The sequence below is a fragment of the Hemicordylus capensis genome, chromosome 3, assembly GCF_027244095.1.
Source record: "Hemicordylus capensis ecotype Gifberg chromosome 3, rHemCap1.1.pri, whole genome shotgun sequence".
Lineage (NCBI taxonomy): Eukaryota > Metazoa > Chordata > Lepidosauria > Squamata > Cordylidae > Hemicordylus > Hemicordylus capensis.
The window spans coordinates 59,929,594-59,954,724 of NC_069659.1; the positions used below are offsets into that span (position 1 = coordinate 59,929,594).

Below are 25,131 nucleotides of genomic sequence, written 5' to 3' on the forward strand. Positions count from 1 at the left end.
CTTTGGAGACTCAGGTAGTGGAAATCCCCCTGGAGCCGGAAGTTAACTATGCACACAGGAAGGATCACTCAACAGATTCTGAACTGGCTTATCCTGGGTCTTCACCAATAGATACGTTCACAGACCCTAAGCCTTGATCACCTTCTGAGAGGACTACAGGCAATATGCAAATTACTTTTCTCCTATGGCCTCGTCCCTGGGTGTCACTCTATCACAACAAGTCAGACCCAGATCGTTTTTTGGCCTTATTGAGGCAGATAACAGGGCTCCAGTCTCTTTGCCCATGAACACTGCCCTTTGAGAAATTGCCAAATTGAGCTGTAAGAAACATAGTTCATGCCGAAGCTCCAGAACAAGGAAAACTCCTACAATATCACCCTACCTCAAATTCAGTGGTAGTCGAGTCTTCACTCTCCAAATCTAGACTGCACTTGTCCTCTACCTCTCCTGACAAAGAAGGGAAGAAATTTGACTCCTTTAACTGACTCCTCTACTTCATGTCAGCGTTCCACTTTAAGGTGGCAAACTATCAGGCTTATAATGCCAAATACAACCATTTCTTCTGGGAATGCATTGCCCCCTTTTTTGATCATCTCTCACATGATAAAAAAAGAAGCTCCTAAAGTCTTCCTTCAGGAAGCACAGTTAATCAAATGGGTTATATTCTGCTAGAAATTCTACTGAGTATTCTTCTAAGGTCAGGGTATCATTGGTGGCCATTAGACGCCATGCTTGGCTGCGTTCTTTGGGTTTGGCCTATGATGCCCGTACCCATATAGAGGACCTACAATTAGATGGCGTAGCACTTTTCAGAGAAAAGACTGATAAAACATTACATAACATCCAAAAGCTGCGCAATATGGCCCACTTGAGCTATCAGGCCCCTATGCATGGGCAATATATGCCGGTCAGGTAGAAGCATAACCAACCCACACGTACCATGACTCAAACTTTTCAAAGTGACCAACCATTTCACTCCAACCATTACCCATCCTACAACAAATGCACTCAGTTTCCTCAGTGTTCTCAATCCTCCACACCAAAATCTTCTGCCTCCTTCTCCAAGAAGCAATGACTCTCCTCTCTGTCTCCTCTCTGATTGTCACCCTTTCTCCAGGCCTAGGAGGGCATTATATCAGATTTGTTGGTCCTCAGAATTATAAGAATTGGATACACACTGGAATTTTCTACTATTCCGCCTTACAACCTTCCTGTCTCTACCAGGGCTACCCCTGCCCTTCTGGTGGAGGTAGCCTTGCTACTTGACAAACAGACCATAGAACTAGTCCGCAACCCCACCACCTGGGTTCCACTCCCTGTACTTCATAGTTCCCAAGCCAGATGGATGCCTCCATCCCATCCTGGATCTTCGCAACCTCAACTGTTCTATCACCTACAGACGGTTCCATATGGTCACCATTCCTGCCATTTTATTCCTCCTGCAGAGAAACCTGTGGTTTGTGTCTCTAGATCTCAGAGATGCCTGTTTCCATGTCACTATTGGGCCTCAACATCGATTTCTGTGCTTCTCCATAGGAGACAACACGTACCTTTACCCTTCCCACACGCCTCCACCCTGAGGGTCTTCATAAAATATATGACACTGGTTGTGGCATCCCTTCAACAATAGGGGATTAAAGTCTTTTTTCTGTGCCTCGATGACTGTTTGCGGCCTTGGAACAACTGGACACATCTATCCGGCTCCTCAATACCCTGGGCCTCGAAATAAATTACAAAAAATCCAAAACTTCAACCAACTTGCTTCATAGAGTTCCTGGGTCTCCTGTTTCACTCTGTCCAGGCCCAAGTGTTCATTCCAGACCACAGAATCCAGGCTATCCTTCATCTCACCCACATGGTTGCTTCTGCCTCCCACCACTGCACCAGAACTGTCCAACTGTTGGGTTACATGGCATCTACAGCTCACATCCTACCACATACCCATCTACACACATGGGTCCTTCAGCACTGGTTCCTATGCAATTTTCACCCACATCTGGACTCATAGGCCCATTGGCTTTGACTTCTGCACTCTGTCAGGCATTCTATCCTCTGGTAGGCTTGTCTCTCCAATTTGACTGTGGCAGCACCCTTCCAGCCACCAACACCACACCATAATCTCAACACAGACCTCTCAGGGGCTGGGTTGGAAACATTTTTTTTCATTCATTCATTTTTACACTTATATCCCGCTCTTCCTCCGAGGAGCTCAGAGCGGTGTACATGGATATGTTTATCCTCACAACAACTTTGTGTGGTAGGTTAGGCTGAGAGTTAAGTGACTGGCCCAGAGCCACCCAGTTAGTTTCATGGTTGAATGGGGATTTGAACTCTGATCTTCCCAGTCCTAGTCCAACACTCTAACCACTATGCTAGGCTTAGTCTAGAAACACATCTAGATTGCCTTCACCTACTTGGTCCACAGTAGACCGGATGAACCACATAATTTTCTCAAGTTGTTGGCTATCTTCAAGGCACTGAGGATTCCTGCCTTGTATAATAGACTCTGTGGTGACTGTCCAGACTGACAACACCACAGCCAAAGCCTACATCAACCACCAGAGAGGAACATCCTCCGCAATGCTTTTACACTTGGCAGTGGAAATCTGTCATTGGTGTATCTGATATGAGATCATACCTATAGCCATTCACATCAGGGGAGCGGCAAACGTCCACTCGGATGCCCTCAGCCGGGCAAGGACTGACTCTCAAGAATGGCGACTGGACAGCAGACTGGTGCACTCCTTCTTCCAATGATGGTTTCTTCCGGAAATAGACCTTTTCGTCTCTCAGGAAAACGGCCACTGAACCAGGTACTGCTCCCAATCAGGCAATGGCCATCACTCTCTCGGCGATGTGTTCTCCTTGTCTTGGACCAGACTCAGGGTCTACCAGTTTCCACTTATACCCTTGCTCCCATGAAGATCCAATGAGATCAACCATCTTGCATCCTAATTGCACTCTGGTGGCCCAGGTACCCCTGGTTTCCCCATCTACTACTTCTATCCAAGGGTGTCCATCTCCCTTCTTCCTGCTTCACCAAGTCTCCTCATGCAGCACTCTGGCAGGCTGCAACACCCAGACTTCAACATCCTCCATCGCCTATGCTTCACAGAGTGGCTTCTTCGCCCTCCCTTCCTCCACCCCTCCTAAGAGTTCTCTCTGCGGCCAGAAAACCCTCTACTGTAAAATCTTATTCTGCTAAATGGACTCACTTCAAATACTTCCTTGAAGAAAGGGAAGTCTCCCCATATAATTTCTTCCTCACGGATGTTTGCTCTTTCCTTCTTGCCCTTAAGGAACAGGAATTAAAGTTGTCTTCCTTGTAGGTACACCTGGCAGCCATTGCAGCGCACTCACTGCCAGACTCTCCCATCTGGTTCTGTCACCCAGTCGTTAAATGCTTCTTTAAATGACTAACTCACCTTCACCCTGATACGCCTGTCATGGCACCCGCCTGGGATCTCTCCCTTGTACTTTCCTGTCTCATGGCATCCTCTTCTAACCAATGGCTTCGGCCTCACTGGACAATTTATTATCTGAAGTGGCCTTCCTAATTGCCATCACTTCTGCGAGGTGAGTAAGCAAAGGGCTACTCTTAGGACCCATAGATTAGATGACCCTTACCTCATTTTTCACAAGGACAAATTAGTCCTATGACCAGACTACCAACTAGTCCTATGACCTTCGGCACAGCAGTCTTGCAGTCCCTCTTCAGCTGAGATTCCCACCACCAGGTAAGAAATGCACTGGGTGCAGCTTGCTATGCACCCATTCGTGTAAGGCACAGAGACCACATCGAATAACGTCAGGTTGCTTACCTGTAACTTGGGTTCTTCTAGTGGTTATCTCTGCTCTTACATGCCCACCCATCCTCCCCTTTTCAGTTGTTCTCTCATGGGTCACTGGCCTCAGAGACTGAGCAGGGGATCAAAGGGACATGCGCAAATCGCCTTGGAGAAGGAGCTGCCGTCTAACTAAACTGGAGAGTTTTTGAGCTTGGAGAAACTCTGACAAGGTCTCTGCGCAGGCGCAAAGCCCATTTGTGTAAGAGCACAGATGACCATAAGAAGAACCCAAGTTACAGGTAAGCAACCTGACGGTCTGAAAGCAAACTAGTAGTATTTCCTTACTACTAGTACAGCTATGGTCAAAGTCAAAAATTGGAATATAAATTTTAACATGACTTGCTAGTGTCTAGATACTGTAATGGCTTAAAGTTCTGATGGTAGTTTTCCTAACTGTAGCATGGAAGCTGGTGTAGCTTTGTATATGAGATACAAATCGAAATCCCTGATTTGAATCTCTCTTTGCCATTAATTCAACTGGAAGTTCTTCAAACTGAAAGCACTATTATAATATATCCTATATATAAAATAAATATGCTAAGGGTTTATTTTAGCAGCAGTACCACTTACATTCTAGGCTTGTGAGAACAATATGGCTTCCTCCACCACTTGGTCTATCTAATAAAGGATAGCTGAAGGAATTGATCTGTTGAACATTCAGTTTGAGACAGAAACAGTACAGTAGTGTGGTGTTCAAGAGATAGACTTGAATATCCATATCAGTGTTGGCATGGCTTCTGGCAGCTGCTTCTCTACCTTCCTGAATGCTCCTTCCTATGTTTTGATGGAACACGAAAGAAGCAAAATGGAAAAACAGCTCCTATAGGTCAAAACTGATGGTGAATGTCATTCCTCTGTATAGCATCTGGGATGATCTTGCTTGCAAGACTGGAATCTCAGGACTGTGGAGAAGACCAGCTTTGCTACTTGTGGGTTGAGGTCAGAATGGGCAAGTTACATTTGATTGTAGTTGCTTCATTTTGCTCTCAAAAGTATGACATTCACTGGGAGTATTATGTGAGGCCACAAACTAAATAGTCTATTAGACAACTTTAGAGCACAATTAAATTGAAAGTAGTGATGGATGACGCCCTCACCTCTGGAATCCAATTATTCCAAGCCCTATTATGAGCTAAATCTAATCCCATTGTAGTTCTCATGGCACCACGAGTACAATAAGATGACATCCCACCCCATACCTCCTTGATTTGGCAATGGCTGTTTGGAAGTGGAAAGGAAGCCCCACACTCCAAGATAACACTATTACAGCAGGAACTCTAGCTCCAGAAATTTTGGGAAATGAGCTCCTGAAGAACTTGGGTTCTTGCTCACCTCATTTTCAGGTGCGCACCTTGAGTCAATAAGACTTGTATTCTGAGCCAAGGTATTATATAACATGGTGACATCCCTGAAAACATGACACGATTAGCACATACTTTACATGTTCCAAGCTTATGGATATAGTCTTCTATTATAAATACCTAGTTCAGTATACCTCTGAATATAGCAAGTAGGGGGATTAAGATTCTAGGAAGTTACTTCAAGAATTAAACATAACTATAGAGTTCTAGAGCAGGAACAGCAATTTCAGGTATTACTCCAAATATACATAGAATTACACTTTTATTTTAGGGCTCTTTCTGTTTGTGAAAGTTCAGACAGGTATAATATTTTACATTTCAGTCCAATGTGTGTGAGATCACAGTTCAAACACTTCTCAGGTTTGTAATGAGATCTAAGGTTTAGTCCAACTTATATTTGTTTGCAGAACAAATAAATCACTTTGCTGAGCAATAAGCCAACGTGTGAGGCATTCTCTAGAGGGGTTACGTTAAACAAGGTTATGTTAAAAACTTCAGTTGCCTATTACTAAAACAAAATAAATTCTGTTTAAGAGTATAGAATTGCTACTATGGCGTGAAGAGAGAACACAGCTTATGTTCTTGGCATTTTTCTGATACATTAAGAATGCCTCATCTTTTCTCTACATGCTCCCTCCACTCACCTTAGGTCAGTTGGGTTGATTAGCCTCTTTGATTGTTCGAGAAATTTTCTCATCGGTACAATGTTTTTGTTAAATCTTGGATGCATTGTATCTATTTTATTAATGTTGTAAGCCACCTTGAGCAGTAGTGCACTGAAGGGGCAGGATATAAATATTTTTAATAATAAATAATAATTTGCTGCTTAATTTACTTTAGAAACAGCAAAGCTATGAATGATTAGAACAGAAAATGTAATCCTGATGTGTGTCTATTAGATTCTGTCCGTGGTTAAATTTGGTGTTCAGGAAATGTTCTAGATCAAAGGATTAAAGGAACAAATTGAGAGAGCAGGGTGGCTTGTGAGAGAAAAAGAATGGAGGATGGAAAAAAATTCCAAAGGGGTGGTAATGTTCACCTTTAATGTTGGTCTTCAAACACAAGTCTTTGTGTTTGCTGAAACTGGCTAACAGGTTTGAGAGAGAAGCTCTGTGGATTAGAACTCATATGCCTTAAATGGTACTCTTGATTGGCAGGGGTGGGGTGTATGTATGTATTAGGGCTGTGTAATATCTGGCCTGGAATTCCAGAAATAGCCCAATATGTGCCGTTCCGGAGGGCATAGGAGATAATCTGGAAGCCTATTTCAGTCTGGAATTATCCAATACCATTCAGGGAATTCTAGAACTCCATATGGCATCGGGAGTCTGCTCCCCTCGCCCGGCTCACTCTGTGTGTGTAGGGGTGGGGGAATAGGTATCGTCTGCCATCTATCTGCCTGCCAACTTGCCCATACATCTTTTTCCCCTTTTTAAATTTAGTGGGTTATTTTACTTACAGCTTTAAAAAGAAAGCAGTAGGTTCACTGATGGTCACATCACTTTTCCTTAGTGATTCTGTGTGTACAATTTTCAGGTTGCTTAATTAAAAAAAAAACAAAAAAAACCCACCAAAACCATTCTGATTCATGTGTAATTTAAATACAGAGTCCAGACAGCCTTACCTACTTGTGTGCCAGCTTTCAGAGTTCCTTTTCTAGCTGTCTTTTTCCAATAATATTTTTTACTTTTCCCAATAGTCTCGTGGGGATTCTCGCCAATAAAAATCAGATTCTGAATCTGATACTGGAATTCTGAAGGAATCAGGGCTTTATATCTGTGGTTTTGGATCATATCCAATCCAGAATTTCCAATTGTGCACAGCCCTACTATATATAACACATAGGTGGGCTGGGGTGTGTGTGTGTGTGTGTGTGTGTGTGTGTGCGCGCACACACACACATACAAATATTTGAAGACAAAAGGTCAAGATAGACGGTAGAGAAGTTTCACATTTACTGCCTCATTTTCTGCCCCCTGTCTTTGAATTATTTGCCCTCTGACATAGACATTCCAAGGTTGTCCAAGCCATCTCTGTTGGCATCATTGTTCTGCCTCTTCTCTTTATCATCTGATTAGTATTGGGAAGAAAGAGAAACAAAGGAAAGTAGTAGTAGGAGAAGCAATGAAGCCCTAGCATGGCTAGTCCCCGTTTTGCCTGCCTTGGCACGTGAAAAAATATCTCGGGTATATAATGTTCTCTACCTTCCTAGGCAGGTCCAGAGTGTGATATAAGCCAAACCTGTATGGCTTGACTGGTGCAACAAGCAGGAGAAAAGGGTTTCCTGACATCATAGCAGGATATGAACTCCAACCTGGTCAAAGGCATTAATGGCAATTGTTTTCCCCAGACCTTTCTGGTGATATTTACTTGCAAAACTGATGACCTTTATTCACTTCTTTTATACTAAACATCATTACTTTAGATCCATGTTTTCATCTACTGTACATAGTAACTGTTTACAAATTCCTCTGTTTCCACACTTGTTCCTTTGAAGTACTTGAATATATACATAACAAATTTGAGCGACAATTAAACTGGAACTAATGAATGAATAAGTTACGTACGTAGTAATATAGACCTAACAATAGTAGTTTTCAATAAAATCTGCTGATACATTTATACTAACTTGGTAAACAAGGCATTATAAAATAAAGACTTTAAACCAAAGTTACTGTTCATGTTATTTGGGGTTAAATGAATTACCCAAAATAAAATCAGTTCAAGTATAATCAAACTCATGGTTGAAACAGTTTAGATTGTATGTGTAAAAGCACTGAGCTCTCTCTTCTTTCTATATTGTCTTGCCTACTTAGTTTAATGTTGTCTTGAAAAAAGTAGCCTGATGATACACTAATACTTCTAACAGCTTCCTCCAGTTGATTATATTTTCAGTGACTGCATGATGATTTAACGGCTTAACATAGATAACTTTATTTTAAATGCTCACTAAACTCTATTGTGTCTCCTAATAGAAAAGCTATCTTGGAGACCCTTGATAAATTTTATATTTGAGTGTGTTTGTGATTAAATATATTTTAAAATATTGTGTACAGGTTCCAAAGAGCTATTTTAGGTACAACCCATGGGCATGCTCAATTGGGTACCTCCATGTCTCTAATTGCTTATTAATTTTTCTCTCAGCCTCAAATTGGCATGCACCAGGTGCTGCTATTTTGAGAAACACAAGTCAATCCCTTGGGTACATGGAACTAGTTGCATGTTTATTGGGTCCAGGCCATTGGCCTACCATCCACAAACAACTGAGTGTCCAACACCCAAATGTAAACTTTCGCTTGAGTTGCAAAATCAGTATCTGACAAACTAGAGCAATATTGATACCTATTAAAGATAGTGGCTGATATCCAGATCATTACTCAATAGTGCTACTCGAGATTTATTCTTAAGGACAACGTAATTTCAATAAGACTCCCATCAAATGTCATTAAGTCAAGGTGACAGCCAGTATGTATACTCCTAAGAGCATACACCCTCAGTAACAGAATAAAGCTGAATTTGTGAAGGCTTATTTCTTGCAAAGCACCTACTATCCAGAAATGAGTGGGGTTTGGAATGAGGAACAAAGTTCTTGATTTATTCCACCAGTTTCTGTAGAGAGGTGTGTGTGTGTGTGTGTGTGTGTGAGAGAGAGAGAGAGAGAGAGAGAGAGAGAGAGAGAGAACGAACTTCTTTGGTTAAATCTTTCTGGGTATCATCTCCAGAACTAGTAAGAACCTTAGAAACATTCAAATGCACTGCAAACTTGTCTTATCAAATTGTATAGCTACGTACAGTTTTTAATAAATTGAAAGGTTAAAAGTAGGGATATTAAATACTAAATGGTTAAAGGTTTAACCATTAACATGAGTCTTGCCACTTAGCAATTTCAGTAAATGCTTAAATGACCTAGTTAGATTGCTCCATTGATCACTATCTTCCCATCTGCTGCCTATAGACTGTTACATTTAGTTCCCAAAAATAGTGATAGTCTACATAATGTTGCTAACACTACCAAAACGTTATGCAATTTGGATAGCAGCAGCAGCAGAACAGAATTACATAAACTAGTGCTAGTTTAACATGCACAGTAAAGGAGCTTTTAATATACTAGATATACATGGATATGAATTGAAACTTCTTGGAACTGGAGGCTGTGGGAGATAATTTCTTTTCTCTTCCTTAATAGAATTGGGTTTCTTTTATCAAAACTGACTGTGTTAATTGTTAAATAAAATTTCAGTAGTTAAAGTTTATTAAATTATGTTTAAATCCCTATTAGTATCTGGCTTACTTTGGCATGCAGTAATAGTTTTTCATTCTTTAACCATTTTTTTAAAGATTGCATGAAATATGTTAAATATTTATTTCAGTTCACAACTCTGGCAAATAGGGAAAGGTTGAACTTTTAAGCTGATTGAATTAATCCATGCTGGTTTTTAAATGGCATGGAAACAATTGGAGATAGTATAGTAAGCAATGTGTTCATACTTCAATAAGCTGTCCAGAACCTATATATCAGTATTTAAACTTGTTCCTTCTACCAAAAGTAGTGAACAATCATGAGAATAAATGAAGAATGAAAAACTATGTTACTTACTTACTCATCAACTGTGCCTTCTTATCAGCTCTTAACTGATTTAGTTTGCATTGACATTCTTTGCCTTTTCTGTGTCTTGTGTATCTCTTTGCTCTTCCATTAGATCCTCCTACTACTACCACCTCACCACCCACGATTCCATGGCTTCCTTCAACTGATGGCATCACAGGTTTAGCAACTCAGCCAAAACTAATGCTTTTCCCAACTTCACCATGGCCAAAAATTCAGGAAGACAATTGGGGCACCATCATCGGTAGTGCAGTGGGCGGGGCTCTTTTCCTGATACTTGTAAGTGTTGTGGTTGGCGTTATTTGGTACAGGAGAAGGAGGACGTTTCGTGGCGACTACTTCGCTAAGAACTACATTCCACCATCAGATATGCAAAAGGAGTCTCAAATAGATACGCTTCAGGTAGATGAAGTGGATTCTTATCCTGACAGTGTGAAAAAAGAAATAAAACATCCAGTGAACAGTGTCATTACTAAAGACTACTCAGCAGAACCTGAAAAAAAAGACTGGAACAATGTAGACACTATTAACAGATACCAGGACAGGTATGAAAGACCAATGGATTACTATGAAGGTGGAACACTGGGAATGAAATACTTGGGTGAAGGATGTTATGAGGAAAACGAAGATGACTTAGTTTCACATGTAGATGGCTCTGTAATATCTCGAAAGGAGTGGTATGTGTAATGACCACTTTCAAATCTGACTATACATAAAGCTCCTTCATTAGCTGATCACTTTCAGATTGTTTATACTTTTTTCTTGAGGAATAAGCTTTTTGAAGTTGATTTTCAAGCTTTTTGTATTCTAACTTGACAACTGAAATGTAAAAACCTCGTTTAAATGTATTGAAGCTGCTTTATGATTTTTTCAATGCTGTACTACTGTCTTTCACAAGATTTGAATTTTAATATAGTGCTTTATTTGGCCTATAGCACAAGTTAATAACAAAGTGCTAAGTTAAAAGAGAGAAAGAAATTGCTATAAAAAGTTTGAAATGGAGCAACTGTCTTTCCTTTATGACTACAGATTTCATGATCAAGAATAGACTTTTGATCTACAAATTCTAGTAAAAGGTAATGTAAAATTGATTCAAATACAAAGTTGATCTAAGGCACATTTTGTTTACAAAAGGTAACTTTTACAATATGAAATATTCTGATGGCACAGTTTTTTCAAAGCTTTATTTTTAGGTTTTCTGCACAGAATTGAATACCTCCTACATTTTTGAGCCTGCCATAATTAGATTCTGTAGTGGGTACCTTTTTACAGATGACTTGTTGCACTGAACCTGCTGCAGTGTGGATTTTTCATTGAACAAAGTCTTGCAACGTAACACTAAACTATATTTTAACACTGTGTTGTATTTCCAAGCACTGGAATATTGGATTCCAAACACTTCAGTCATGTCTCCAGAAGAGTTCCTTACAAAAGATTAAATATTGCCTCCATTAAAAAAAAAACCTGTTCACTCTGTTGAAATTGGGGGAAAAGTTATATTCAGAAAATATTAGGTTTCCCTAGGTGCTCTATAGAATGTCAATTATGCATAAAGCTAATGCATTCAGTTGGAATCTAGATGTATCTTCACTCAGAAGTTGCATTTTAAGAAATATTTGGCTTTTTACAGAACGGTGATGTTGCAGGAAGTGGTGTGGGCTGTATAACAAAATGTTAACTAAAGAACAGAGAAATTTTAAAAGCAAAAGCAACCTTACTCACAATGTTAAGCTCTGTTTCATAAGAATGTCACTATAAAAAACCATATTTTGAGATTAAAAGATGAATGTGCAACGAGACACACTTAAGGTGTCAGCTAATGATATATCTTTTTATGAAATCCATAGAGGCATTTTTAAGTATTCATGCTGCTTGAAAAGAAATCTAGTAGTAAATTGTTTTTCTGTACACCATTAAAGTAAGGATCTGAATTGATGAAAGAAATCTATCTTTGCAAGAAAGAGGTATGCTTCCTCTGAAAAATGTGGGAAATGGTACAACTCGGCTGTTAACACTACATCAAGCATATAGATTTAGGAAACAAATGTAATTGCTTATACAGAGAGTATAGTGCAGCCATAGGAACACAGTGGTGGCTATAGTTTTAAGCATACTTGCTTGAAAGCAATTAACATTTTTAAAATTGAAAAGGTTAAAGTGTGTGTCTTTCAACAAGCCAGAGATTCAGATACATTTGTATATGGAACATTAGATGAATTTGGCATAATTGATGTACAGACATAGAGATGTGCTGTTTTGCCATTATTTCCCGATATATATCTTTAAGTAATATGAAAACAGTACAAAATGACCTACAGTATTTTAGAGCTTTTCAGTGAGTACAATATCTATATTTAAGGTACAGTTTTGACAGTACACTGTGACTTGGTTGTTATGTCTTCAAAAGCGTGACTGCAGTTTAGTATTTATAAATACATGAAGCTGATTTTCTACAGATCTCGTATCACATTGATAATTCAAGTGGTAACATTACTTTACTTGACCAAAGTCTCTCTTCAGTACATTAGGAAGTGAAATTATTAAACCATGCTTGCCTGTGAACTCAAATGAGTTTCTATAATTACTTTGTGGATCTGATCTATCATTAGCTGAAGTAAAGTTACTTCGTTAGCTTTTGACCAGGCCCTAAGTGAACATCAGGTCCTAATGTGTGTGTGCTCCTTGCTTTTTTAAAGATAGCTTGTGGTCTATCGATCTTAGGATCATCTCCAGTGTAATCTATAGTGGCACATCTCCTGTAAGCCCCCTAAAAAGCTTTCTTGTAATGCTCCTATTTAGAAGTGAGTATCTGATACTCTGTGTTCTTTATCATAAGTTTGTTAAAATTTATCAAGAGTTTTACAGTTGAATATGAGAGGTTCATAATAAGTTTAAGATGTTAAGTGTTGCAGTGTTTCTTACCTAATGTATGTTTGGTGTAAATAGAGAACTGACTGTAAGTATGAATAGCTGTTGTGTGAAATAAACCTTTTGTTAAATTAATTTCTTGAATGTAGGTCATATGCACAAATGATTGAAAGGCATATAAAGAGTTGTAAATGCTAAAACTGTGTTGAGCAAACCAATGTAGACTAGAAAGTGAGACAGCAGAAGACAGTTGAATGTAGAAAAACTTGTTAGAATTAGTATTTCTATACTACTATTTGAGTGTATTTTGGTATATTTGAATCTTTCACTTATGGCTTACTGGTCAACATGGCTGTTGTATATTCAACTAAACTCTTATACAAACCACTCACATTGTAGCTGCTTATATAATCCATAGTCTAATTAGATTCAGAAAGGCAGTAAGTTTTAATTTTCATTTATACAAAATGTGCCTGTGTTTTGCTTGTTGAAGTAGCCAAATATTTTACTCCATCAACCTTGAACAAAATTATTAACGTAACACAAGTCAGAGACATTGGTCTTGCTTTCAAATGACTGTACTTACAATTAGAGTGTCAGAACTCTCAAAGGGATAGACTCTAGCCAGAGGCTTAAAAAAGCACCCAAGATTTTGTAATACTTAATATTTCTAAGCATGCCTAAACACCTTTTTTCTGTTGTAGCTAGCAGTATGACTTTAATGTTAATGGACGGAATACTTGAAAAAGAGCAGGACATATCACTAGAAGTGCTTATGAAATTCTCTCGCTAAGAATGTTTTCGTTCCAAATTACCTGGTCTTGTTACTTTTTTTCTTTTCACTTCCAAACTTGCTTTAGACCACTGAATCAGAATCATTATATTTATGGCCATAAGCCAAACAGGCTTTAGATCACTGCATGTGCTGCAGTTCTCTGGGGTGTGTGTGTGTGTGAGAGAGAGAGAGAGAGAGAGCACGCACACGTGCAGGGGCATAGCAAGACCCCCAGGGACAAAATCTTTGTAGGGCCCCCTTATTGCATGCGTGAAGCACGCGCCCCAAGCCACGCTCCCTGCGTCTGACACCAGACGCAAGGAGCGGGGCAACAAGCATCTCTTCGCCGCTGCCCTTGCCCTGCCACCACTTCTTATCTTTGCCCCCATGGTGATGGCAGGCGCTGTGCTTGGCCAGGCCAGGCCTCTCCAGCTGGCTGGCATGCCTCTCTCTTGCTCTCGCCAGCCAGACATCAAAGACATGCAACCTCCATAGTTGAACTGTGGAGGTGTGCAGCTCCACCAGCTGGCGAGAGGGGGGGGGGCACACTGGCCAGCCGGAGAGGCTTGGACCAGCTACAGTACCTGCTGCCGCATGGGGGCAAAGATAAGTGGTGGCAGGGCAGGGGTGTGGCAAGACAGTCTGCTTGGGGGGGCCCTGAACCTCTGGGCCTGGGCATTTGTCCCTGCTTGTCCAATATATGTGTGTGAGAGAGAAATTGTGTTTCCTTGAAAATTTATATACTACTTCAATTCATGGTGATGCCAGCATTAAATAGTTAGCAAGCAACTTCTCAGTACCTCTGAGAAGTTCTCACTCCTGAGCCTGGAGTAAATCTATTGTCAAGGGATCCTTGGCAGTGACATGGGTTGTGTTCCTGGTGGCTTCGAGGTGAGTAGGTAGAGTCCAGAAATTAGGCAGAACTCGCTTCCTTTTGGTTTCCAGGCTCTCACATGCCACGCAGCCCACGTCATTGCCATGGGTCCCTTGACAACAGCATTATGACAGGGTCAGCTGGGCTGTAGAGGTGCTGAGTCTCCTGTGCTAACTCTTACACTCATGTCACTGTGAATGGGAACCATGAAGATGCTTCTTGCTCTGTGATTTTAATAGAGACAGATATGGGTTGGAGTGTATTAGTAACCTTAAAAGGGCAGGTAGTTTGAAATGAAAACCGTGTCAAATATGCCACCTAAAATTAACTTTAAGAAATTCTCCAAGGTAAATTGTCCATAGAACAATATCCTAACATGTCAAGAGTGTTCATCCCTATTTATCATTGTTTGTAGCATTCGTTTGTTAAGTAGCATTATTTCCCTGTTATAAAGTTCCTTACTTAACTTTCTTATCTGAAAAGTTCACAAAAAAAACCTGAGATAACAAACTTCTGGTAGAAAAAAAACTTAGAGCTTGCTAAAGTGCTAGCCTGCCCTTTTATAAGATACAGAGAATGGGCTACACAGATATGTACTTCACTAGGGATGTGCACGGAACCACAGAGGTGCGGTCCGGCACTGGGGGGGTGTCTAGCTTTAAGGGCGGGGGGGTAGTACTTACCCCTCCCGCCGCTTTCCCCCCTCCGGCGCTCCACTCCAGAGCAAAGTTTTAGGGGCGGCAACGTTCCTCCTTGACGCCCCTGCCCCCGTCGTTGCCTGGAAAAAGGAGAAGTTGGCTCTACGCATGCGCCTGTTGCGGTGAGCGTGCATGCACTGCACATGTCACACGTTGCATGCGCATGCAACATGTGACGTTTGCGGCGCACGTGCTGCAACAGGCGCATGCGTGGAGCCAACTTCCCCTTTTTCCGGGCAATGACGGGGGCAGGGGTGTCGGGGAGGAACGCTGCCGTCCCTAAAACTTTGCTCTGGAGGGGGGAAAGCGGCGGGAGTGCTAAGTACTACCCCCCGCCCTTAAAGCTAGACACACACACACCCCGCCGGACCGGCCCAATTCCAATCCGGTTCGGAGGCCTCTAACATGGTCCTGGACCGGTTCCATGCACATCACTATACTTCACGATGAATCCTAGTGACTCTGTGCATTTTGACAATGCAGTGATTTTCCTACACAGGCATGAGACTTGTTGCAAGAAATCAATCATATGTGAAAAACATCCTTACCACCTGATTTTTGGAGGTTATTGCTGGGATTAATTGTTTGAGAATCATAATATAGTCAAACTTCCTGGCATTCATGCTTCAGCAGTAATTTATTATGCTTTCATCCCCATTTTTATTACAAAATGCTCATTGTTATTTACATATTGGTGGTCACCCATTTAGGCAGCTTCCAGGACCAGATCTCCGTAGCTTAATCCTAGAACTGTCTCACATGTTTTCAGTTCATTCTTCTCAGAGACTCTATATTGAGCATCCCAGTAACAGCCAGCATTCTGTATGCTGCAGATTGCAAATTACATTCATTGTGTTAAAGCACAAGCTCAGACCTATTCTTGTTTTAGGAAGAAGGTAGATAAATGAATTAGAAGGGACAGTCTTAAAACACTATGGGTCAGATAAGGGCAGACCATACTGGGCGGGGGGGGAGGAAAGCTGACTCAGGTTTTCAGAGGGAATGAAACAGTATGGAAAACTCTGCCTCAACCCAACTGAAATTAGTTGACTACTCCTACTAAAGTAAATCTTAGTAGGTCTCACTAATATGTTTTTAAGAAGTTCATCTTTTTTTAACAACTCATCTTCGTTTTGGATTGTAATTTTGTTGCTGCATTTTGTAAAAGGAAACAAATGGGACAAACTACATACAACAGAGGATAGTTTGACATTTAGTTGTAGTGGGTTTTCTTTTTTCTCACAACTGAATTAGAGCCTATGGTTCATATACTGTCTAGCTCTGTGTGTGTGTGTGTGTGTGTGTGTGTGTGTGTGTGTGTGTGTGTGTAAGAATGTTTTGCTCATGCAAGTGAGGAGGAACTTAGGGATGTGCAGAACCAGTCCAACGGTTCGGTTCGGGGGTTCGTGAGCGAACCGAACCCCCCCCCACCCCTGGTTCCATATGGAACCGAACCACCGGTCTGGTACAGCAGGTCCGCAAACTTTTTTAAAAAAATTAAATGAAAAGCTGCTGCTCGCCTTTACAAAAAGACTACATTTACCCAGCCGTGGTGGTGATGAGGGAGGCTGGTGTGGGGAGAGAGAACCCTCACAGACACCCCACCCCCCGTGGCTACAGCAAGCCCCCCAAAGGGGCTACAGGTAGTTACTTCTCATTTAAAAAATAAAAATTTGCGGACCTGCTGGACCGGGGGGGGGGGGGGCTCGATGGGGGCCAAACAGTTCCATGCACACCCCTAGAGGAACTATCTTTTGCCTATTTGCCTCCCCTCCCTCTTGCAGTTCCTCCTGAAAATATTTCCCTGAGGGGGGAGACCAGGGAGATAATTTCAGGTGGTACTGGGGGGCAACAGAAGGAATGGGGGATTAGTGAAAGTTGCTCCTCCTCCCTGTTCTCACAAATTGTTCGTTCATGCGTGTGACACTAGTCAGTATAGAAGCTTTAGTTTACTGCCTTCCAAAGATCTCTAGTCTTCTGAGGATCTTCCTCTCAGATGATCAAATTATTATCCTTTCGAAGTACTGTGTATTGTTACCAGAATATCCTCCTTCACCACACTAACAACTGTCCAGGGCCTTGCATATTGCAATATTGCTTGAAGTAGTGTACTCATTGGAGTATTTTGAGGCATAGCAGAAAGATAAAACTAATGAATATTGAAGCCATTTTCTAGTACTTTTGAAAGCAATGTGCAAGTGATTCTAAGAAATTTAGGTCATAATTTGCACTTAAGGGTAACTAACTTCATGTGCAAAGGGAACATGCATATTGACCTGCATTGTATTTAATTTTCCCATAAGTACTGAAAATTATGGCCATCTATATTGTACTTGGCACAACTTGCACTTTTGTAACCATGTCATTGAAAAACGTTACGGTGCTTCAAATATTTACAGAATGTCGCTTGATATGTTATAGAAAATAAAACTGTGTGTATGAAAAATATAGCTTGCTCAGAACTCTGGTAGAAAAATTAGATCTGCACAGTGGATGTAATTTAGTGCGCTTTCTCAAGGATATAAAACAAGCAAAGGTGCTCTCTCTGGTGAGTACAGCTTCAGTAGCCTATGCTTTTGCATTTGTATGGATAACTATTTCCAAATCAGACCGACTTTCAGTATAACATGCATTCATTTTTGTATGTCCTGCCTTTGCACCTTCTGAAGAAATGTAAATGATTCCCATTTGTTGCCAGAATTGCAAACTTCTTGGTATGCTAAAATTACTTTTCCAGAAATTGTTAAAGGCAACTTGTTTCCTGTGGGTTAAGAACTGAAAAGCATTTTCTTGTCAACATATTTTGTCTTTACTGTTTTTATCTTTAAAACCTTAAATTTGTATGTTTAAACCATGTCTCTTGTAATCATTTTAGTAGTTTATAACTATTGATGACTCGTATGCACTGGAAATAGTCAGTTGTAAAATCTGTGCAAAACCGTTAACGTATTTTCAAAGGCAGCTAGCCATATATCTGTTTCCAAAATCTGAGTGGAATTTTGATAACATGGCATTACATGAAAATCATAATGCATGCATTGCATTTCAGATGTTCCTTTTAAGCAGTCGTCATCAGTAGCTGTAGCAGGGGCTGTAATAGGAGCAGTACTTGCTCTTTTTATCATTACCATCTTTGTGACTGTACTACTGACGCCCAGAAAGAAAAGACCCCCTTACCTGGAGAAAGTGTAAGTTTTTTTGCCTTAAGCAGAAATCTTTGTTCTGTAACAATATGAGTCATTACTCTGGTACAACTGGTTCTTTTTTCCTGGAGCTTGTGCTGTACACTTGAGTCAAAACAATACTCACAACTGAGGGTTTCTCAGAGGGCTTTTGTGTTTCCCTTCAGTGAACCAGAACTTAAACTTTCTTTGGCCTGGACTTCAACCAGAACAGAATCCCTAAATATACAAAGTGGTAACTAGTTCAAAAGCAGCGCAGTAATCAGTTATATTTGACTATATTTATTTGCCTCCCTAAGCAATTCTGGTTACAACATTGGCAGTAAAAACTAATTATTCTATGTGTAGAGTACAGTTTTCATATTTTGGTTTACAATAAGCTTGATTAAAAAAAGTAAATAAAAAAGTAAAGTTTTGTGCTTACATCTAGATACTGTACATCTACATGTACAATAAAATAGGCTTAATTTAGATGTGCTTCCTTTTGATCCCTTAATAGTCTCTTACTGGGCTTTATAAGGACCAAAGTGGATGTGATATTAATCATGTTGTTTGGTCGTGTGTGTGTGTGTGTGTGTGTGTTTAATGTGTATAGCAGCCATAGGGTTCCCGATCAGGGAGAGCTGTAACTCTTTTGCGCTTCTGCAGTCCTAATCCAGATCAGAACCATGGCAAGGGCAAAGAGTGTAAAGCCTCCCTGTCCTCCAGTACCAAACTGAACCAAGGCCCTTGTAACGGCTGCATGTATAAAAATGGGGAGGGGGAGCAAACATGGCTAACAGTTTGGCCTTAAATCTAGGATTTCATCTTTGTTCTGACCCTCACCTCAACATTAATGCAGATGATATTCCTAATCTGAATTAGGTGCTCATTGTAAATTATGGCTTTCTCTACACTTGGAGAAGTGCAAGATGAATTAATCATGTGCCTAAAATTCTTCTCTGGATACAATTCAGTCTTTAATCATAGCTGCTGTTAGCACAAGAACCAATGAAAAAAGCTCAACATAGTGAAAGGCTTTCAGAAGACTGCAGCAGTTCCAGCAGCTGCTACAACCACTTAACAGCAGGAGTTCTCAAACCTTTTGATACTTTGACCCCCCAAAATATATAAAAGTTGTGTGACCCCTACCACCCCAAACTAAAACTACTGATTTAGGATTATGTAGAGATAAATAAGCCTCAATTAACTGAATATTCAAACATTAGACATGGGTTCAAAAAATTTAGGATTAGATTATAATCCTGTTTGAATACCAGTCCAGTTTTTTTAAAAAATGCTCAGTTGTTCTTCTGAATGTTGAAACTTGATCCGAGTCAATAATACAAAAGCGTTGTTGCTGAAAAACTTTTCTGCCATGCAAAGCTCTGAAAGCAAGTGCAGCTGCAGAAGCAGTGATACTTTGACTGACAAGCCAGAAGAGTATGTGGGAAGGCGGGGGCTCTATATTTTAGCAGGACACAGTAAATATTACAGTTGGGTTGTGGTTTGCGAACAGTGGCTGAAGTCATGCAAAGAACAGCACCCTTTCTTTACCCCCAATCATACAAATTCAGTAAGAAGGCACTTAAATGTTTCCAGCGCTGAAGTGAGTCTTGGAAAGATGTCAAGGGTGGGCAAGATCAAGTAAGAGGCCAGCCAGGCACTGGTTATTGGAGAGGAGAGAGTGCAAGCTTATGGCTGTGCATCCGGATCTTGATCGGGGTGGGTTAACCTTTATATCACCCAAGCTTGATCAGAACAGCCTCGATTAGGGTGAATTCCCTTTTTATTCCTTACAGAGCTTGTGTTTCTTGTGCTACAGGGCGGGGGGAACGTTCCCTCTCAGAACTGAGAGAAAATTTTCCTCTTATTGGACAAAGATGCTCTGCTGCTTTGCCTGTGCTATGCCAACATATCCCAGGATGGTCAGAGCCTCCCTGCTCCCCCTTGTATCTGCAAAGCCTCACTTCTGCTTTTGTTGGCCTCTGAAAGAATTCTCTCCTAGGAGACAAGCTCTCCACTGGTTTCTTGACAAGGAAGTCCCTTCCAGTCCATTGAAGGCAGGCACCCTCACACTGCTGCTTCAAGGTTGGGCAGGATGGGAGTTTCCTGCCAGGAGAAGAGCTCTTGTACGAGCTCATTTCCTAAGAGAGAATTCTCTCCTGGTCCATTGGCAAAAACGAGTAGCCTGGTTGTGCCTGTCTTCAGCTTTGCACACAGAAGAGGAGCTGGGAGACTTTCAGCTCCTCTCCTTGCCACTGCTACCTTGACCATCTCAGAGACCCTGACCTTGCTTGAAGATCTGGCTATTCCCAAAGAAATTGCCTAGAAGGCAGCCGCAGTGGTGGCATTTCAAATAACCAACTGTCTCATCCTCAAATGCACCAGCACAGGAAGCAAAATCATGATGTTGCGTCCCCTTCCTGGTGCAATACTGGTGGGGGTGGGATGGCTCTGCCCTATAGTTAGTGTGTGGCTATTCCCCTCACCAGGAAAAAGGTGCAGTGTAATGATGTTGCTGACTGCCCTGGTACATTGCAGGGCAGGATAGTGGCAGGAAAGCTGGTCACTTTCTAGGCAGCCAATTTCTTCGTGAGTAGAAGAAAGGCATTCCCAGCCTGATGCATTTAGCCAATAACTATTATCAGCTCATTGAGATCCAAGATAGCCTCTATATCAGGTACATGATTTTATGATCAGAGGAACTGGGTTTTATGATCACTGAGATGACTATCTTGCACAGCCCTAGTAAATATGCATTTCTCCAGGCGTCTTGGAACTTGCCATGTGTGAATGGGGTGTGTTGTCCCCTTTTCTACATGTTATAATAATATAATAATAATAATAATTTGATTTCTATACCGCCCTTCCAAAAATGGCTCAGGGCGGTTTACATAGAGAAATAATAAATAAATAAGATGGATCGGTGGATAGGTGACATTTTATGTCTGAGTTACTTGAACTAATAATTTCTGAGAATAATTTTGTCAGTGTGGGATATTAATTGTCGTTTGGAAGCACTACCTACTAGATGACAGAGAAAGCAACAAATAATGTACTTGTTTTACCACTTGGATACTGTGTACTTGATTCATTATTTCACCTGGATAAATTGTAATTTTTCTAATGCAGGATTGATCTTCCACCAACACATAAGCCTCCATCTACCTATGAAGAAAGAGTTCTCTCTCTGTCTCGGAAAGAAATAATTCTTTCAGTAAGTTATTGATCAAAACTAATGCTTCAAAAGCAGCTAGGCCTTTATTTAATAACGTAGAACACAGTAGAACTAACTGGTGGTCTGAATTCATGTAGTGACCTTGGTAGGTTCTCCCCCACTTTATTTGCCAGTAGTTTTGAGTGACTAAAACAATAAAAATTCTATCAGTAGAATATACCAGAGTATCAAACATTAAACTTTAAAATTTCAAACCCCATTATGAACATCATAAGTGGCTTGCAGAGTACTGTCAAGATCAGACTGAAGCAGCTCTGAGGTGTGCAGGTTTCAAATAAGGCCAAAGAATTGACTCAGCAGTATATTATTGTCAGCCAAACCTCGCAGCTTGAATCTCCTCTCTGGGAAAATTAGGTTGACAAGAGTTAATATGCTGCAACTTGTATCTTCCTTATTCATTATTTTTCTCGTACTGTACTGTAACACAACCCCATAATACATTGTGGTGCTGCACAATGTGAGAAGTCTGATGCTACTGCTTGGTCCAGAGTTCATAGAATAACACTAATACATTTTCTCCTTCCCTACACAATTCTTTGGATCCAGGCAGTTATCATTGATTCTTCCAGGATTAGTCATGAATGGCTGTTGGACTGTGTTCATCTAATTTTAATGCACCCTTCTTCCTTTTCTAAATGATTGAGCTCTGAACTAATACTTTTCTAGTATAGATAGTTTTCAGCCCTTTATAAAATAATCTCCTCATGACACAGGTAGCCTATGGCTGTCTTGGGTCCTCTCTTGATAAGCATAAATCTTTAAGGACAGCCTTTGTCTCAAGTGAAGAAAACTGTTCCAGTTTCCATCCTACTTGGTTAGTAGGCTGTTTAAAAGACCTTTTGGTAGATATGTGCATGGAACCGGCGGGGTCCAGTTTGACAGCGGGGAAGTGGTTTTAAGGGCGGGGGTGGGTGCACTTATCCACCTATCCCTGCCGGCACATGAGTCCTTAAACGCCCTTAAAGGGTGGCAGCAAATCTCCCTGCTGCCCGGTGCTGACGTTTACGGAATATACCCGGAAGTAGGAACTGCAACTCCGTGCATCAGGTGCGTGCACGTGCACAGTTGCAGTTCCTACTTCTGGGTGCATCCAGTAAAGGTAGGCACGGGGCGGCAAGGAGGTACGCTGCCACCCCGACAGGCTTTTAAGGACTCGTGTGCCAGCGGGGGATACACGGTCAGGGTGGGGTGAGTGCACCCGCCCTTAAAGCCATCGCACCCCCGGTCCTCGAACCTTCAGTTCATGCATATCCCTACCTTCTAGCAATCAAGCCAGTTATTCTGAAAATACAGAGGGATTAGAATATCTGATGGCAAAGGCAATTGCAGGAGGATCTTTTCCCCCAGCCCTGCAGTAATCCATGCACTCCCTATTCAGGACCAGGAACTTCATGGCGCTTTGTGTTACAAGTATGTAGTAGTAGGCCTTGTTTTGTAAGTTAACAAATTACTTATCATATATCTCTTATTTACAGTTTTGGATAAATTTATACTTGGCCATTATTTGATCAGTCATTTGACACACATGTGTTGTATGTTTGAATTTGTTTTGACCAGCCAAATCACCGGTCATAATTCTAGGCAGCTAAATAAATGTGATTCACAGCTCCTATTAATGTTCTAGCCATTCTCTTGGCTCAAACATTGACATTGGCTTGTTGCTGGCATGGATCCTGTTTTAAGGGCCACTTCTCGACTTACATTTTATCTTTGACTACTGATACCATACAAAGATGCAGATCTGAAGGGTGTATGAAATTTATTGGGTGTTACTTTTTAAAATACTTGGGAACATGTACATACATGTAAAGTTAACAGGAACACTCACTGCAAAACCCTGTAAAAATGAGAACATGCATTCTTAAAAGACTTTAGTGAAAACAGTTCACAAGTAATTTTTTATATCTGAAAGGACTCAGAGCCCAGCTCACCCTCCCTCTTGGCCTTGAGTCCCTAGCTGCCCTGTTTGGATAATACCTTATAGGGCTGTTGTAAAGATTTACATCAAAATAATATATGCGTACACTTCGTATGCTCAAATACTATATATTTACGTATTAATCAGAAACCCAAAGTGAATAGTCCAGCATGGGCATCTTAATGCTGATGAACCAGTATTTTTACATTCACTAAATATTGGTATGAAAGAATACACTTTAGTTCTGTTGCTTTTCTAGGTTGTGTTCACTCAAAAGAACTAGGCACTCAACAAGTTGACAATCCACTATAGATCCATTGAAGTCAGTGGGATAAGAGGCTTAACTTTAGCATAACTAGGATTGTAGATCAGACTGCCTGTTTAAAGCTTCTAGACATGATCTAATCATAGTTATGTGCAGTCTAGGCAGGCTGTGCATATGCTATTGAGAAGTAATCATGCAATACCATAGAAGTGACGGTATTTATTTAATGTATTATGAAAAGTTACTTGGCAGATATTCTGAAATATCAAAGGAAGCAGAAGAGGTCTAGACAAAATGTGTTAACAATTGAAAAATTTGTGACTCTGTATGAGAGAAACAAGTGACTCTTTGGTGTTTGACCAGCATATACAGAAAGAGACAGTCTGGAATGATTTTTGTCAATAAATTGCAATAACCAATCAAATCAAAATGGACTTTGGAATGCACTCCCTACTGAAATAAGAGCCTCCCCATCTCTGGCAACTTTAAAAAAGGCATTGAAGACACATTTATTCATCCAGGCTTTTAATTTGATTTATAGCTTTAAATATTTTTAATATTGGGTTTTAAATGTTTTTAACGTTTTAAATTATTTTAATTGTAAAGTGCCCAGACACGCAAGTTTTGAGCAGTATATAAATATTTTAAATAAAATATTTTAAAATAAATAAAATGACAACTACAAATGGTATAACAGTGTTTTAAAAAATACAATCTATATCTATATAGGTATATAAAAGCTTATCTACAGTTTGCAAGATGTGTATTGATCTTAGACATAGAGCACATGTATTTTATAGCCTTGATCACTGGCAGTAACACACTCCTAATGCCATCCATATACTGAATTCCGGGTGCAGTGATATATAGATATAGATATCAGTGATGCCCAATATACAGACATTCTTCCTCTTCCTCTTTAAAAAAAAAAACTGTGTTGCAAAAAAAACCCAACTGCAAAGTTCTAGCATTTTCTGGTAGTGCTATACAGTATTTAGCTTTGCTTTCAGTAGTGAAGATTAAGTTAATATTGGGATGGAGTGCAGGATTGTAATCTTGTGGTTTGGAAATATTTCTTTTAAACTTGTGTACTAATATTTGTGTTGCAGTAATTAGCTTTCAGAAATTGACAGGATAAAAATGCACTTGTAAATGGATGAGTGGACAACAAGAAATGTGGTATGTGAACAGAGTAGGTAGACAGACAGTTTTCATAGTGGAGGAAACTAAGCAAACGAGCTGTCATGGGCACCAACAGGGCAGGAGCACAGTCTTTCAGGAAACCAAGAAGCAAAGCTGTCAGGGGCAATCTAGGCCAGAGTCATTGCAACCAGGAGCCATGAAATCAGTCTATCAGAAGCAAGCTAGGCTCAAGCCACACATAGCAAGCTTAAAGTTAGAAGCCAGGAAACAAAAGGAACAGGAAACCAGAACAAGTCAAAGCATATCCACAGTAGGAACATAGGAAGCTGCCTTATATGGAGTCAAATTCTTGCTCTCTCTAGATCAGAATAGT

General features: G+C 40.6%; 1 protein-coding gene across 7 annotated transcripts in view; it reads left to right on the top strand.

The window, feature by feature from the left end:
• NECTIN3 (nectin cell adhesion molecule 3) overlaps window positions 1-25,131 on the top strand; it is a 106,332-nt gene that overhangs the window by 70,439 nt on the left and 10,762 nt on the right. For 5 of the 7 annotated variants that reach the window (XM_053305642.1, XM_053305640.1, XM_053305646.1 and 2 more), the window contains one exon: window positions 9,910-12,818. In XM_053305642.1, coding sequence (XP_053161617.1) covers window positions 9,910-10,502 — 593 coding nt within the window. In that variant the 3' untranslated portion in view covers window positions 10,503-12,818. Of the gene's footprint in view, window positions 1-9,909; window positions 12,819-18,079; window positions 18,219-21,326; window positions 21,412-25,131 lie in introns of those variants that run through there. The other 2 variants (XM_053305644.1, XM_053305645.1) reach the window with 1 other exon arrangement.